This window comes from Phocoena phocoena, chromosome 20 (genome assembly GCF_963924675.1).
Source record: "Phocoena phocoena chromosome 20, mPhoPho1.1, whole genome shotgun sequence".
NCBI classification, from domain to species: Eukaryota; Metazoa; Chordata; class Mammalia; order Artiodactyla; family Phocoenidae; genus Phocoena; species Phocoena phocoena.
Window position 1 is genome coordinate 52,417,894 of NC_089238.1, and position 16,929 is coordinate 52,434,822.

Sequence of the window (16,929 nt, forward strand, 5' to 3'; positions counted from 1 at the left end):
ACGTGCATGCTAAGCGCCAGGGAGCCAAACTCCTTCTATCGTCCCATCTCATTTAAAACTGCCAACTCTAGTTGGGGAGGACTGTATGATCCCCAGCTTCCCGTTGAAGAAACTGAGGTTCAGTGACAAAGGGACTCACCCAAGGTCACATGGCTTGGATGGGGACTTGCCCAGAGCCAAAGCCTTGCCCCAGCTACCTACTATATCTGACTAGCATATGTAGCTTTTTATTGAGCACCTACTATGTGCTAAGTGCTTTACAGGCCTTAACTGTTATAGCAGCTCTGTGAGGAAGGTGTCAGGGTTCTCATGTCAGAGCAGAGGGGACTGAGGCTTGCCTTTGACACAAGGTCAAGTGCATAGCCGGTAGATGATGGAGCAAGGATTCATATCCATGTGGAGACTCGAACCTACTTGGGGTGGAGACCTTGCCTGTCCCACTCACCATTACATACTCACATCCTGGCCCATCCAGATGTTTAACAAATAGTGATCAAATGCGTGAACCCCGGGCCCAGATAGTCTCAGAGCCCTTGCTCCTAACCATTCCTCCATGTTCCTTTCCGCTGCCCCAGGGACAAAGCTCCCCCCACCAAATATCTCAGAGATACTGATGTACAGTAGCCACCCCTGAAAAGATGCTTGCAAAGAGGACAGATGATTATCTGACACACAGTTTACCTCCTGAAGACTGGAGAAAGCACCAGAAGGTCTTTCATGGTCTCTTCTAATTTTATCATGACGAGTGTTACCATTATTGTTGCTATTGCCACTTAAATGCACAGGTTGGAGTCATCACTGCTGAAACGTACACTCACATCCTTTGGAAACAGAGGTGAAAACGCAACCCTGAGGGCAAAACTAACCAAGACTGTTGGAAGTCAAGATAGTGGTTCCCCTGCAGGGTTGGGATCGGGGAGGCTAGTACAGGATGAGATATGAGCGGCCTTCCCAAAGACTGCTCACATTCTGTTTCTTGATCAGGAAGTAGTTTATATGGGTAGGTTTAGTTTGTGAAACTTCACCAAACCATACAGTTATGGTAGCATATTTCTATAGGTATATTTTTAATAACAAGGAACAGATAGAATGGTCAATTGACGTGGTCGCTGTGTCAGGATCTTCCAGTTGCCAGCTTTTGAGTCCAGTTTACCACTCGCTAGCTGTGTGGCTTAAGGCAAGGTACTTAACCTCTCTGTGCCTCAACTTATTAGCTGGGAAATGGGCTTGCAGGGTCGTGAGTGCCCAAGCCCTTTGCCCTTCATTTTGTAAGAAATCTGAAACCTTCAAGCATTGTTTAAATTTTGTTTTATTTGGCTGTTAATTAGCAAATGACATTAAGTTGATTTTTTTTTCCCTAAAGAATACTTTTCTAGTTAGAGTCTTCTACACACTTCTTATGTTCAGAGGATTAAACCAGATAATACACATAAAGTGCCCTCACAGTGATTAGCACACACATGCTCAATAAATGTTAGCTCTTAGTTTCATTTCCTCTCCTGAAAATATAAAAAGGCCCTGGGCAGGAATTTCTTGGGATTCAGTCTCTCCTTGAAGCCCATCATTGTGACAGTGGATACATGAAGGGCATTTCTCTGATGAACCTCTTTTTTATGGGAACAAACTGTCAGTATATCCTGGGTCCTACTTTTTTGCATGTTATCATTGTACCAACCCTGGAAGCATAGGTTATACTACAGCAAGGAATGTGTTCTCTAGAGGGGAAAAGTCAACATAATGTCATTTGCTAACTAATGGCAAAATAAAATGAAACAAAAACCCTAGAGGAGGGGCTTCCCTGGTGGCGCAGTGGTTGCGAGTCCGCCTGCCGATTGCAGGGGACGCCGGTTCGTGCCGTGGAGCGGCTGGGCCCGTGAGCCATGGCTGCTGAGCCTGCGCGTCCAGAGCCTGTGCTCCGCAGCGGGAGAGGCCGCAGCAGTGAGAGGCCCGCGTACCACAAAAAAAAAAAAACCAAAAACAAACCCTAGAGGTTTCAAATGATCCACCCAACCTACAGACAGCCATCCGGAGCAAACGCTGGTTGTTTTGACTGTAAAGGACATTGGAAAGCAGGACTAGATTCAAAATGGACAGTTACTTGGAAAATATGTTTTTGCAGGGGTCCGGATAGGCCACTACAAAGGTCAAAGGCCTCAGTATTCACAGCCCTGAAGACTTAGTAAGGTCCCCACATGACCCCCAGCCTCATCTCATGCCTGCTGCTCCCAAGTGCCTGGTGTTCCAGCCCACACTGACTTAGCCCTTCCAGGAAGTGGGCTGTACTCCCCACCCCTAGGTCTTTGCTTACACTTTCTGGGGAGAGTCCATGGGAACACCTGACCCTCTTCCTAGCCCCACCTCCCGGATCTGTTGCAGTTCAATTCTACTCATCCTTCAAGGGCTTTTTCAAGTGCAACCTCCTCTGTGAAGCCTCTCCTGACTCACCCACACCCACGAAAAGTATATGTATCTCTCTCCCTCCATATGTCTCTCCCTTCTTCCCTCTCCCCTCTCTCCCCTTCCCTCCCCCTTCTCTCCCCAGAAGGAACCTGTGAATATATTATGTGCTATTCTACATGGTAAAAGGGTCTTGCAGATGTGATTAAGTTAAGGACGTTGAGATGGGGAGATTGTCCTGGATTATCAGGGTGGGCTCGGTGTAGTCATAAAGGAAAGAGGAAGGCAGGAGGGTCAGAGTCAGAAAAGATGTGACAGCGAATCAGAGCTCAGAGTGATGCAGCCACAAGCCAAGGAATAAAGGCAGCTTCTAGGTTCTCCCCTAGAGCCTCCAGGAGGAACTAGCCTTGCTGACACTTCGATTTTTGCCTTGTAAAACCCATTTCAGACGATGTCTTCCAACACAGTAAGATAACAAATTTGTGTTGTTTTAAGCCACTACATTTATGATCATTTGTAACAGTAGCCATAGGAAATTAATATAGGTCTAGAACCATCTGGTATATTTTCAGGTTGGTCTTGGTGGACTAGTCAAGAGTCCATGCTTTTCTGGAGTGAGTCAGATTCTCTGCAGTGTCATCAACACATGTACTGACCCTCTACTGTGTGCAGAATTGGGTATAAGGGTGCTCCCTGGTTGCAAAGAGATATGAAATGTTACTCCAGGGGCTAAATTGTCAGTGTAGGGCCCCCAGAACTGAACAGGGCCCTGGAGAAACCTAGCCTAAGTACGGGGCCTTCTGGACTAATCCTCCAAATCTGGACCTTACCTGGAAAGATACAAATATGGTGGAAGGGGTGGTTGATGGCCTGGGTCAGCACCTCTCTGGGTGATGCTGGGCAACGGGATGGAACATTTCTGAGCCTCAGTTCCCTCATATGAAGATGGGCCTGGGAACAGGAATACTTACCTGGACATATTGTTGTGAGTCTCAACCTTGCCGAAATGTGTGTGAGAGTTCCCTCCAAATGCTTGTTTTATCTAGCACACACTTTAAAGGGACTGTCCCAGTGAACTCCCTACCCCCTCCCTCCCAACCCCCCCCCCCCGCCCCCCACTGCCCATCAAATCCCTAGAATGGCTGAAATCAACTTCAAAGCCCTGTAAAGGTGTCAGTCTGGGATGATTCTGCTGCTTCTCTTTCAGGTGAAGTCTATTACAGGAGCAAATACCTGAGAAGTGATACCTACAATGCCAATATTGAAGCGAATAGGATTGTGGTGTCAGGATTTGGAACAATGGCCTATCCAGACCCCTGCAAAAACATATTTTCCAAGTAACTGTCCATTTTGAATCTAGTTCTGCTTTCCAATGTCCTTTACAGTCAAAACAACCAGTGTTTGCTCCGGTTGGCTGTCTGTAGGTTGGGTGGAAAATTTCCCGTGATGGCCTTTGACCATATACGCTACGCAGTTTTTGATCACTGACAGCAAGAGAGGCAAAGAGCATCTGACAGATTGTTGGGTATTCTCCCACATAGCTGGTGGGAGAGCACTTTGGAATTATCTTTCAAAATTACAAATGCACATTCCCTTCAGTCCAGAGGGGTACTTGCTTGTGTCTGAAATGACAAATGTACAAGGTTATTCATGGCTGAATTATTTGTTATGATGAGGAACTTAAAATAACTCAAATGATCATCAACAGAGGAGTGGTTAAATAAATCACAGTAACACTACAGGAAAATACCAGGCAGGTGTAAATAAAGGAATGAGGATGCTCTCTATGTTCCAAATGAAAGATTTCCAAGATATACTGTTAAGTGGAAAAAAAAAAAAAAAAAAAAAAGCGAAGTGTAGAAAGCATATAATATGCTATACTTTGTGTAAGAAGGCACGGGGAAATCTAGATTTATTTTCGTATGTGCAGAAACTCTGGAAGGATGCATGAGGGAGGTGGGGAACTGATGAGAGGAAGGATGGGGAAATTTTCAGTTGTATACAGTTAAAATCGTCTGGGTTGTGATGCATATGAATGTATTACATACATGTTCAACACTTAAATTGTTGGCCAGGGAATCAGGCCAGCCATCAGTACCTCCTTTCTGATACTCTTTAGACATAGAAGGGTTGTGAAATGTCTTAGGGGTAGACTGGCCCAGAGAGGGAGGCTGGCTTCTACTTTTCCAGAACTGACATCATCTCTCCAGTCTTAGCGTCTAGTGCTGAGTCCGGCACACAGCAAGCGGGGAACTCCCATTCCCTGCTGGGGGAGGAGCCTGGGGGAGGGGAGGGAATGAATTTAAAACTGCAGCCTGTGGGGCCTCCTTGCTGTTACACTGTTTGCCAGTAGGGGGAGCACTAACCAGTACACGAGGTCAGGACTTCCTGCTTTGAGTTTGCCTTCTAATCAAGTGATCAGTTCTTAACTCATAATTAGTTTACTTTTCTTTTTCAAAAATCTAATATCCTGTACAAAGTTGGGTAACCAGGGTGGGCTCACATTCCTGCGCAAACCAGATTAGCTGTTTTGCTAGTCTTTGGGGGGCCATTATGGGTATGACTATGATTTCTGTAGAGCTTCTTAAAATACTTCAGAACAATCCACCAGGTCTTGATGGCTCTGGTGCAGGAGACTTTGGGATTTGGGTAGCCCAGGGGGCGCTCAGTGGGCAGCCTTGTTGTCTCAGCTGACTCCCTCCTTAGCTGATTGAATGTGGTGGTATTTTTGGGTAACTTGATCTCTGAGTCCTCAGGATTCCTCAAGGAACCCATTAGGACCCAGTACTTTTTCTCCCTTAGTTGAAGTAGAGTGTTTTAAGTGGTGGGAAAATTAAAACCATCTCGAGTAGAACTTTCCAGCTGGGTGGACACAGCCATTGACCCCGTTGACTTGCTTCCTCCCCAGAGCTTTCTCCTACCTGTCCCACACCATCCCTGATTTCACAGACAACTGTCTGATCAACATCATGAAGTGTGGAGAAGACTTCTATGCAACCATGGAGACCAATTACATCAGGAAAATCAATCCCCAGACCCTGGAAACCCTGGAGAAGGTATCAGTAAATCTACAACCAGCCTCAGTTCTTGAGTCAAGAAAGGGACCCCCTGCAGGAGGCCAGGAGCCTGCAGGAACTCACAGAGGAGCCCTCATCTGATGCCCTTGGGTCTTGGGCTCTCCCATCTCAGCACTTAGCACTAGATTCTAAGCTTCCTTACAGCAGGACTGTGTCCTGTCATCTTTGTGTCTGTATTCATTCCTAGGACTCCCATAACAAAGGAATACAACAGAAATGTATCTTAGGTGGCTTAAGACAACAGAAATGTATCCTCTCACAGTTCTGGAGGCTGGAAGTCTGAATTCAAGGTATCAGCAGGGCCATTCTCTCTCTGAAGTTTCTAGGGGAGGATCCTTCTCTGCCTCTTCCAGCTTCTGGTGGTTGTTCCTTGGTTTATAGGAACAACCAATAATTGTTGTAATCCAATCTCTTGCAAAGCTACAAATCATTGTGTGAAGGCCCATCCTAATCCAGAATGACCTCTTTTTAACTTGATTACATCTACAAAGACCCTATTTCCAAATTTAGGCACCAGGGGTTAGGACTTCAACATATCTTTTTGGAAGATACAATTCAACCCCTAACAGCATCCATACTCCTTGACACTGAGTGGCACCTCAATGGAAATTTGAATGAATGACTATACTGGGCCACCCAGGACTCCCAGCAGCCCTGCCTTGTATTGACCTGAAGAGGGAGGCATTAGGCACAGAGCAAGGGTGCAAAAATCAGTGCCCAAGCAGATACCTTTCCTGGGTAGAATCAAGTCTACATTTTCGTGAAGATCAATAGACCCACTTTCAGTTTTCTTCAGCTGGCAGTTCAAAGCCTGGATGTCTTTGCAATACAATTTAATGATCCCTTGGAAGGAGTGCTTTCCTTAGCTGTGAGATTACGTCCAGCTCCTTTTAGGCTAGGCGGCGTAGGTCCAACTGATGTACGCTTTCCACAGAGCTGCAGAGAGGAATTACTAGGAGAGAACGAGGTATTGCCTGACTTTTGGCTGGAGGAGGTTGTGCTGTTCTGGGGGAAGAAGTGCAGGCAGTTGGCTCCCGGGCCACCCCATTGCTGTATGGTTGTGGCCTGTTAGGAGTTGGGATCATTATTGAGCTCCTTAGTCTCTTTTCCCTTTGACCAAATGTTTTTGTAACTTTTCTGTTCCCAGAATAACCCTATGAGAGAGGCCTGGAGATTTATGCCTCTGTGGGATGCAAAAGGGGAGAATTTAAATAGCTTCACCAAAGAAGTGGCCAAGATTAGCCCTAAGGCTGCCTCTCTGCTGGCAAGGCCAGGTGGCAGGGTAGGAACAACTGTCAGAGAAAACACATGTAGCTCACCAAGTCCCCTGCAGCCTATTAGCTGTGGGAGGCCCCCTCGAGGTTACATCAGGTTGCAAGAGGAAACATCTCCTTTAAAGGTGATGTCTGCCTTATTTTCAGATCAGGAGATGTGCAAAAATAACCATCGTCTCTCTGAACCTGGAGTCAGTCAGCTTTTCACAGGATTTCACCCTTTCCCCTTTCAAAAACCAGGTGGCTGTCATGTTTTGCAGGTTGATTATCGTAAACATGTGGCTGTAAATCTGGCAACATCACATCCTCATTATGATGACGCTGGAAATGTTCTCAACATTGGTACGTCCATCGTGGTCAAGGGGAAGACAAAATATGTGATCTTTAAGATCCCTGCCACAGTATCAGGTGGGTCATTCTGGGGCTGTAATGGAGTACAGACACCAAGGGTGGCTCTTTCGGAAGAGTTCTGATTTTGGTTGATAACACAGCACTCAATCTGACACTTACCCGCACAGATGATTCAGAGGACCGTGAACTCACTTTTCTCCTTTAGGAGAAAAGAAATGATGCTAGGCTTCCTTTTGGAAGAAGTGAATCCCTTTGCTATTCCAACCTCCTTTTCTTTAGGTTCCTGTTCATTAATTCATTAATTTATCCATTATTCATTAATCATCTACCTATCAATCCATCCATTAATCTATTCATCATCCAGCCATCATCCAGCCATCCAGCCATCCTTCCTTTCTTTCATTCATTTTTTTTAGTTTTCTGACAAACCTCTGTATGTCAGGGCTGTGCTGTCCTCTTTCATCCCAGCCCCTGAAGCCAGGCTCCCAGGGTTGTTCAGGGAGCTCAGCCCTGCTGGCACCCACTCCAGATCCCCACCCTGTTCTGCTGGCCTCCTGGACCTTCTCCATTTAGGGGCGGGAACCTGGCGTGGAGCCCAGACCGATTATGTTCCTGAGGGGGAGGAGGGCGGGGCTCCTAGCCCTTATTTGTCCAGGACTCTCTTGGGAACCACACCCAGGAGACCAGGCCTCCAAGAGTGGCTGCACAGGCTCAGGAGACAGAACTATGAGGGTGCTTGGCTAGACCTTCTGGTTTAGGAAGGCCGGTTTCCATCTGTGATCCCTGCTGGCTCCCCTCCCTCACAGTCCCGTAGAGCCCCCCCCGCCCCCCCCAACAGATTCCAGGCTCTGCTGGCAGATGGGAGCCCCCGAGGTCAGAAGGTACAATGCTCTTGTTAAATGGAACTGCCATTAATTAAGCCAATAAAGGGATATAGGGTCTGGCTTGGGATCCTAGAATGCAGAACTGGGGGTGGTCTAGCCATTTGAGTTTGCCACCTTATATTACAGAGCACTGTGAGCCCCAGGGGCATCAGGTGACATGCGCACGGCTCACAGGAGGTACCCTCTGCACACCTGGTCCAGGCTGGCAGCTTTGCTGGGATTCACACCTGTGTCCTGCCTCCCAGGCCCGGGTGCCTTTCCTTTCAGTTTGCTTTGTGTTCCATTGGTTTGGTGAAGAAAAGAACTGCTCCACAACCCAGAACATCCCTCCCACCAGCCAGCTGTTTACAGTGTGCACAGGTGGCCAAAAGAAAGGTGGCGGGCGAAGCTTGCATGTAACTCATTATAACCCAGCCCCAGGCCTGGGTGGGGAGGCCTTTTGGCCAGCGGGTGACTCATCCTTGCAGAGGAAAAAGAAAACCGAATAGTCCCGAGCACCTTCGTGGTGGATGCTGAGCAAGGTACTTGGACTCCTGCAGGATTTCCCCTGGTCTCTCCCTTCCCTCTAATAACAGAGTAGGCAGCCAGGTTAAGGAGCCTGTGTCTTTCCGGCTTAACCCTGTGCCTCTGGCTGTAATGATGGAGCGTCCCACCAAGCCCTAGTTTCCCACCTGTAAAATGGGAATCGTGCAGCCTACCTTGACTGTCACAATCTGTCACATTACCATAGACACTTAGTCTCATTCCCAGGTGTTTCAGAACGGGCAATGCCAAAAGAAATTCATAGAAACCCCGTGAAGTACATGTCAAATGATGGTTCTCAGCAACATATCAAAACTTAACCTTGGGAAGCTAGCCCACTGCCTGGGAGCTTGACGGAAGTGCAGGGCCTCGGGCCCCACCCCACAGGCTGAGTCACACTCCACATTTTGTCATGACGCCCAGATGATCCGCGTGCACGTGAAAGTGAGGAACATTGCTCCAGAGCAGGGGTTGGCAAACGTTTTCCGTAAAGGTCCACAAAATAAGTATTTGAGGCTTTGCCGCCTGTATGGTCTCCGTTGCGTGTGCTCAACTCTGAATCTCGAAAGCAAAGCAGCCGTGGACCCTGCAGGGGCCACGGTCCAGATAAACCTCTACGTAGAAAACAGGTGGAGGCTGGGTTAGCCCCGTGTTGGAGTTGCACACGCCTGGCCCAGAGGCCCAGAGCCTGGGGATGCAATGGTTTTGGATGCCAGACCAGATCTCACGGGGGAAGGGCCCCGTCCTTGCATCAGCCAGGCAGCAGCCCCTTCACCCCGTTTCCTGTCGGCTCTCATTCGAAGGTTCTTCTCAGCGGCCGGGTGGGTTTGAGAGGCCGCGCTGCAGGAGACGGTGGCCCCCTCGGGGGCCGCCAGGCCCTGCACTGCCCCTGAAGCTGGCTTCTCTCTAGGGGGCGGGAAGAAGGGGCTGAGCCCCCTGAAACACATGGAGGTGTTCTGCTCCATCGCCTCGCACTCGCTTCTCTCCCCGAGCTATTACCACAGCTTCGGAGTCACCGAGAGCTACATCGTTTTCCTCGAACAGCCTTTCAAGATGGATATCCTCAAGATGGCAACCGCCTACCTCCGGGGCGCAAGCTGGGCTTCCTGCCTGGCTTTCCACAGGGAGGACAAGGTAAGGCAGGGCTGGCGACCCCACAGCACGAGGACGGCCAGAGCAAGATGGAGGTCAGCAGGCAGGGGCGGCTTCAGTAGGGAGGCCCTCAGCTGCCACGCAGTCTCCCCAGAGGCATGAGCCGACCTTCCAGCGAGTTCTGAAGCTGGGATGGTCCTTCACAGTGGTCCCCAGTTAGGGCAAGGGGCTGGGCCTTTATGCCCCGACATCCATAAGTCAGTAGAGCAGACCATCCGCAGAAGAGCGTGGGACCTTGGGCGAGGCAGCCCCGGCAGCCAAGGCAGCCCCTACTCGCCGAGCAGCAAAGGGACTGCTCATCAGCCCTGACCGGCGCCTGGCCTCCTCCAGCCTCCGCCGTCCATTGACAAGCCCCTTTCAGCATCCCTGCTGGGGGGCGGGGAGGGGATGTCACAGATTATTTAGACATCATGATGACAGAGCGTCCCACCGGATGGTGTAACAGAAACGTCTTCGATTTAGGTGCACCTGAGTGGAGTGCTCAGAATATCTGTGTGCCTGTTATGTACGTGTACCTCCCTGTATATGTGATGTCTGCGTGTGTGTATGTGTGTAGACATGTGGGTATGAATACATTATTCATGTATAGGTGTATGTAAGTATTTATTTGCTATTGTTACTTGTGAAAAAGAATCAAGTAATTCTCCGTGTCATCTCTTCAAATAGCACACAAGCGTAGAAAGCAACAGATCAAGTCCCCTTCCTCCTCCCCGTCCAGCCCCCTCCAGAGGGAGCCACACCACCCATCCGACACCCTTCTAGTCCTCTTTCTGTGCAGCACGTGCATCGTCGTGTTCCCACGCGAATATGTGTCCCGCGTGTGGCTGCCACCTCTATGATGCCTGTATTCTCAAGGAGGAGAGTGAGGTCCTCGAGGGAACAAAGGGGTTAGGCGAGATCCCTCCTCTGCTCAGAACCTTCTGGTGATTTCCCGTCTTCCTCAGAATAGGATCCAAAGGCTTCACTCACCAGCCCATAAAGGCCCACATGCCCTCATCCCAACCGCTGGCTTCCTGCTCACGTGGTCACCTCCTACACTTCAAACCTGCCAAACACGTTCCTGCCTCAGGGCCTTTGATTTTGTGTCCCCTCCACCTGGAATGTTTTTCCCCAGATGGCTTCCTCCCTTGATCAATCCCGGTCTCGCTCTACACTCCCCCATCCTTGAGGTCCGCCTGTCTATCACAGACCCCCCCAACCCCCGACAGGCTTTCTCCAACCCCCACTCCATTTTCTCAGTCATGCTCACTCGTCATCCTTGACATGTTGTATGTATTGATCACTGACCTTGGCCTCACCCCCACTGAAGTATATGCTCCATGAAAGTGGGCGGGTGGCTTTATTTTTTCTCTCCAGCTCCCCTGAAAGTATCTGATGTGTCTTAGGCCCTCATATGAATGTTTGTGGGCTGAATGAGCTGGGCAAGGGGGCCAGCAGGGAGCCTGCGGAAGTGGGTTTGCTCCACAGAACCACGAGCGTCCCGCCAGCAGGAGTGTCGGGGCCCCTTAGGCCTCCAGTCTGCAGCCCCTGGGAACCTCTGGCCCTGGAGTGTACCACAGTGAGAAGACAGAGCCCTCGAGGACGGGGCACAGAGCCCTGGGAAGGGCTTTGGAATGCATTTGGAGAACTTTCCAAGAAGTCCCTGTGGCTGACCCTGGGATTGGGTTTATGGGGAAGAAAGCCTACAGTAACCACGCCTGTGTTCACCTCCCCAAACCCACCCTCCCTACCAATGCCCTCCTCCTCTGTACACTACTCCTCGCCCCTCCCCCACTTAACTTCAAAGCCTGATTCTGGGAAAGGAGAGAAAGAAGCAATGAGCCAGAGGAGGTGGGGAAATGGCAGCCTGGAGCAGCCCCTCCCTCCTTTCAGAAGGAGGATGGTTAGGCCAGAGCTGCCAAACGAAAGAAAATACCCCTTCCTCCTTGGATTAGGCAACTGGGGCTGCAGATACGGCTACTTGCAACCCAGAGTGATACTGCCTGTGACACCCAGAGGTGCCTGAGGTTGCCTAATGAGCCGATACTCACGTGGACTCCCTGACTAGAGCCGTCACTCAGCACCGCAGCCCTCCAGGGCAGCCGGGTTACCGGGGAAACCACACCTGCAGTGGGCAAAGGTCAGGAGAGGGGACCCAGGAGGGGCTTTAGGGGCACTGGCCACCAATGGGGCCTGAGAAGCCTTAGAGGGCTGGACCTGACTGTTTCTCCCCAACCTGGCCTGGCCTGGGAGCTGGCCTGTCGCTGCCCACCTGGATCACAGTCAAGCGAAGGCTGGGGAGACGATACACTCTCAGATCCTGTATCTCCCTGGGTACTGTCCTCCTGGTGAGGAAGGGGCCCTGGTAGCAAAGCTTCCCTCCTCCCTCAGCACTTCTGCGTGTGTCTGGAGGTGGTACAGAGAGGCTCATAAAGGGGAGGGAATGCTTCAGGGTCACAAGCAAGTGGATGGCAGGGCTGGGTCTTGTCCCCTGCCTGATGCCGCTGTGTTGGGCCTGCAGAGGAAGAGCTGACCACTGATGTGCATCTCCTTTCAGACTTAAATTCACATCATTGACCAAAGGACGAGGAAGTCCGTGCTGACCAAATTTTACACGGACCCCATGGTGGTGTTTCATCACGTCAATGCCTACGAAGAGGACAGTTGCCTTCTGTTCGACGTCATTGCCTACGAGGACAGCAGCCTTTACCAGCTCTTCTACTTGGCCAAGCTGAACAAGAACTTCGAGGAGAACTCCAGGCTCACCTCCGTCCCAGCCCTCAAGAGGTTTGCAGTGCCCCTCCACATGGACAAGGTAATGGCTTGAGTCCTGGGAGATGTGAGCCCACTCAGGAAGTGACTTTGGCTCTAATTTCGTTAATATTGAAATTCAAAATGAGCTGTTCTTTTTTTTTTTTTTGGCTATGTTGGGTCTTCGTTGCTGCGCGCGGGCTTTCTCTAGTTGCGGCGAGCGGGGCTACTCTTCATTGCGGTGCGCGGGCTTCTCATTTCGGTGGCTTCTCTTGTTGCAGAGCACGGGTTCTGGGCGAGCAGGCTTCAGTAGTTGTGGCCATCCAGTGGTTAAGACTTCGCCTTCCAATGCAGGGGGTGAGAGTTCAATCCCCGGTCAGGGAGCTAAGGTCCCACATGCCCTGCCGGCCAAAAAACCAAAACATAAAACAGAAGCAACATTGTAACAAGCTAAATAAAGACTTTAAAAATGGTCAACATTAAAAAGAAAATCTTAAAAAAACCAAAACAAAGTGTTCGATTCAATGGCTTTTAGCATCTTCACAGAGTTGAATGTACAACCATGAGCACAATCAATTTTAAAACATTTTCATTTCCCCAAAAGACAGCTTGTACTCTTTAACTATCAGCCTCCCACCCCCCAACCCCTCCATCCCCCCCAGCCCCAGGTAACCACTAATCTACTTTCTATCTCTGTGTATTTGCCTATTCTAGATATCTCATATAAATGGAATCATACAGTATGTAGTCTTCCGTGGCTGGCCTCTTTCACGAAGCATGTTTTCACAGTTCATCAGTGTTGTAGCACGTATCGGGGCCTCATTTTTTTTCATGGCTGAATATGTACCTACTATTTAGTATACTGCTATACATACTATTTCCACCTACTTGTATATGTAGACATCTCTCCATGACATTAAATATTCTTCTATGACATCATTTTAAATATTGGCCTGACAGTCCGTGGTGGGGATTCATCACCAGTTGCTTACCCGTCTCCCTGATGTTGAACAGTCCTGTTCTTACATTAAAAATGACCCCTGGGCCAGATGTTATCCTTAATTACGCTGATGCTGCCAGGGCTCTGGGTTTGGTTTTAAAGGCTACAGAGGCTTCTGGCTCCAGAACTTCCTGACTTCGTGACTTAATTAATTTAAATGAATCCAAATTCAATTCAATTCAGTTTTGATGGCTCATCCTTACTCAATGCACTCTATGTGGCAGGTACTTTGCTAAGCCTTGTATTTTCCTTACCTAACTTACTGATCAAAACAATCTATGGGAGAGATCCTCAGGTTAGCCTCATTTTACAGAGAGGTGAAGGAATGTGCCCAAGGTCACACAGCCCAGTGGCAGAGCCAAGATTGGCTCTAAACCCTTCTTCTGGTAAGGGGTGTAACTCTCCTGATCTCCCGAGCAGGCCTAACTCCTGGAAAGAGTCCCAGAGGGTCACCCTGACCTCTCTCAGGGCCCTGCAGGCCTAGGGAACAGAAGCCCAGGGAGCCTTCTCCCACCCTCCAGGCTCCTCCATGCAGGAGTTCAGGCACCTCCCAACCAGCTGCGGAAGACCCGCATCTGAACCCAGCTTTGTCCAACTCCAGAGTTGGGTCCTTTCTCCTCTCTCTAGCATTTCCCCATCTGCAGTCATTTGTGTATCTCTGTCATGCTTTTCACCGTATTTCCTATCACCTCTATTAACGTTTACAAAATCATGTTTTCATTTAAATCAACTCACTCTTCCCTTAACTCGTTTGGAAGGAAACCTATGACGACGACCTGATCTCTTCCTTAAAGAGAACATTGGAAAAGTATTAGGTGTCAAAGACATAGTGGCACTTAACTGAGACTCTCACCTTGACCCAGTCGGAAAGATTGGAAGAGAAAAAGGGATTAACTTTCTCCCCATGTGATTCAGGGCTATTGAATGAACAGCCGTGTCCCACAAAATCATCATCTGAGGTGCTGGCCTCTGTGCCCGTCACTCTGGGAAGTTCCATAGTGTTGCGCTTGGAGTGTCTCCTGGCTTCAGGATGCGATGGGGGTGTCACAAAGCACACAGGTGGCAAATCCTGAGGCCTGCCCACCTCCACCACACCTCCCACCCCATCCCCGCCTCGTGGAGGCCTCAGCCTGTGGATGATACACAGAGAGGAAACACTCCCTTCCGCTGCCCACACACTGCAGGATTCTATAACCTTTTATCAAGCTCTAGAAATGATTTGCTTCCTTGGACCCAAGCTAAGAAGTTTAGCACGTGTATTTTAAAAAGGCACTGCATGAGCCGTCTGCAAAAAGAGCGAGTGCTGGGAAGGGTAGCTCCGGCCACGCTTTTTAATTGCTGTTGATTGTCCCTTAAAAATGTCTCCTTGCTTCACTTTCAAGTCGCCCCACCTGCGTGTTGAAAGGGGAAAGTTGAGCTACAGACATGGCCTATGTGTCCAGATCCGGCGGCTCTGATTCCATCCCGTCCAAAAGTATATTAGGGAAGGGCCTTAGGGGATGCTGTCCTTTCTCAAATGCCCTTCAGTCTGGGGCCTTTGCACATTGCTGTCCCTCTGCCTGCAACCCTGTCCTCTTCCCTTGAGACCTCTGCTCCTGTCCCGGCTGCAGGTTGGACTTACCTGGGGTCTCTGAGACCAGCCCAGTGAAGGCACAACCTCCAGGGGATTCTAATCCCTGCTCGTCCTTCAGGTCTGGCATCCTGACTCCCTCAGTGGGTTTGTATATTCTAATGGCACCTGCAGCTCTTTGCTCACATTGATGGCAGGTATAATGAGCTTCCTGTTAAAGCTCCCAGAGGGCTGGGACTCTTGGTCTTGTCAGCAGTTTATCCTCTGAGCCCATCACAGGATCTGGTACTCAGAGGGTTCTCATTAAGCCCTTAGATTTTAAATAAATGAATGAACGATGAATGAATGAAAAAGATGAAGCAAGGTCTCTAAAAGGGCACAAGGTCTTCCTTTAGCGCTTGGAACATTTCCCAAGCGGAAGGTGCCTTCCACATAGAATGGGCTATACTGAAGTGTGTTCAAAAGTCTGGGGCCTCCCAGCTGCCCCAGCTTCTCCGGCGTTTGGGCCAGCTGGGGTCAAAGGAAGGAGGGGCCCACTGACACCCTCTGCCTGTTTGTGTAGGGGTTGTGCGGGGGGGTGTTTAAGGCGGGGTTGGTTCCCAAGGGGCATGGGCGGTGCCAGCAGTCCCTGCCAGCCACCCTGCCCTCATCCTGCAGGGCTCCAGGGAGGGGCGGAGCTGGCATCTTGGAGCTAGAAGGGATGGTTCCAACTCCTGGCTCAGTAGATTCGGTTTTTGTCTTGTTTTCAAGTGCAAAAATGAAGACCCAATAATAAGAGAAGCCACCACTTCTAAAGAGCTCACTCTGTGTGTGGCCCTGTGTCAGATGCCTTTTCTGCTCTTAGACCCAGGCCAGAGGGGCCCCCGCTTTGGCCTTTCTCCATCAGTGTCCCTTCTTCACTGGATGAGGAATTCACAGGGTGCCCACCCAGAGGGGCGCCCTTCCGACCCCAACTGTGGCCTGGGATCCCTGAATTCCCTGCACAAATGACCCAAGCCAGCCTGCAGCAGCTGCCTCTGTCCTCCTAAGGGCAGGCTGTGCTGCTGGAGGCAGCCCTCAGACCCACCAGGGAGGCCAGGGCTGGCTGGGGCTTCCATGCAGTGGCAAGAAAAGGAGGCGGGAAGCCTGGGCCCAGAGGCCAGCCTTCACTCTGCCACCTGCTTCTAGCTCAGAATGCCAAGGAGTCCTTCCAGACCAGCACTGGGCACTAGAACCTGCTGCAGTGAGGGAGTATTCTCTGTCCAAGCAGTAGCAGCCAGATATCTAGGCTACTGAAATGTGGCCAGTGCAGCCGAGGAAGGGAATTTTAAATTTCATTAAATTTAAATTTAAACAGCTACGCATGGCTGGTGGTGGTTGCCGTATCAGACAGCACAGTTCCACAACATTCTGAAGCTCTGTGCATAAAGGAAGGCGGGAGAGAACGGTATTTTACTTAACAGTTTGCTATATGTGGACATAGGTTTGGTGGGCCTCTGCTCTCATCCTGGGTCCTGAACATTTTTGGCCCTGTGAAATGCTCCACATGCTTCTCACCGAATCTGTATGACAGTCCTTGGGGTTATTTGTCATCCCCATGACTGTAGATGAGAGAGACAGTAACTTGCCCAACATGGCAGAATCATCCAGAGGATCTGAGTTGGGCTTGGCATGCATGTCTGTCTGGCTCCAAATTACTGACTACGATGGTCTGGCCCTGGATCAGGTGCTTTCATAACCATTATTTAATTTAATGCTAACCACAATCCCCAGACGCAGGTCAAAGGGACCTCCGCTTGTACTCACCACCCGTCCAAAAGTTACGGATTGCCCCCCTTTATATAAACGAGGAAGCAGGCTCAAGTTCACGTAGAAAGCTCTACAGTCATACTGCACACCCAAGGCTGCCAAACTCCAAAGCCAGTGTTTTGTGGGATTATTGAGATTACTGCTTCTCATGGGAGTTTCCTCGAGTTGAGGAGTTTCAAAGCCA

The 16,929-nt window shown here is 49.8% G+C and overlaps 1 protein-coding gene across 1 annotated transcript in view; it reads left to right on the forward strand.

The window, feature by feature from the left end:
* BCO1 (beta-carotene oxygenase 1) overlaps positions 1 to 16,929 on the forward strand; it is a 57,012-nt gene that overhangs the window by 9,935 nt on the left and 30,148 nt on the right. Inside the window, 5 exon segments of the mRNA XM_065898406.1 lie at positions 3,605 to 3,734; positions 5,306 to 5,453; positions 7,009 to 7,156; positions 9,416 to 9,639; positions 12,194 to 12,451. Of these exon segments, the coding sequence (XP_065754478.1) occupies positions 3,605 to 3,734; positions 5,306 to 5,453; positions 7,009 to 7,156; positions 9,416 to 9,639; positions 12,194 to 12,451 (908 nt within the window).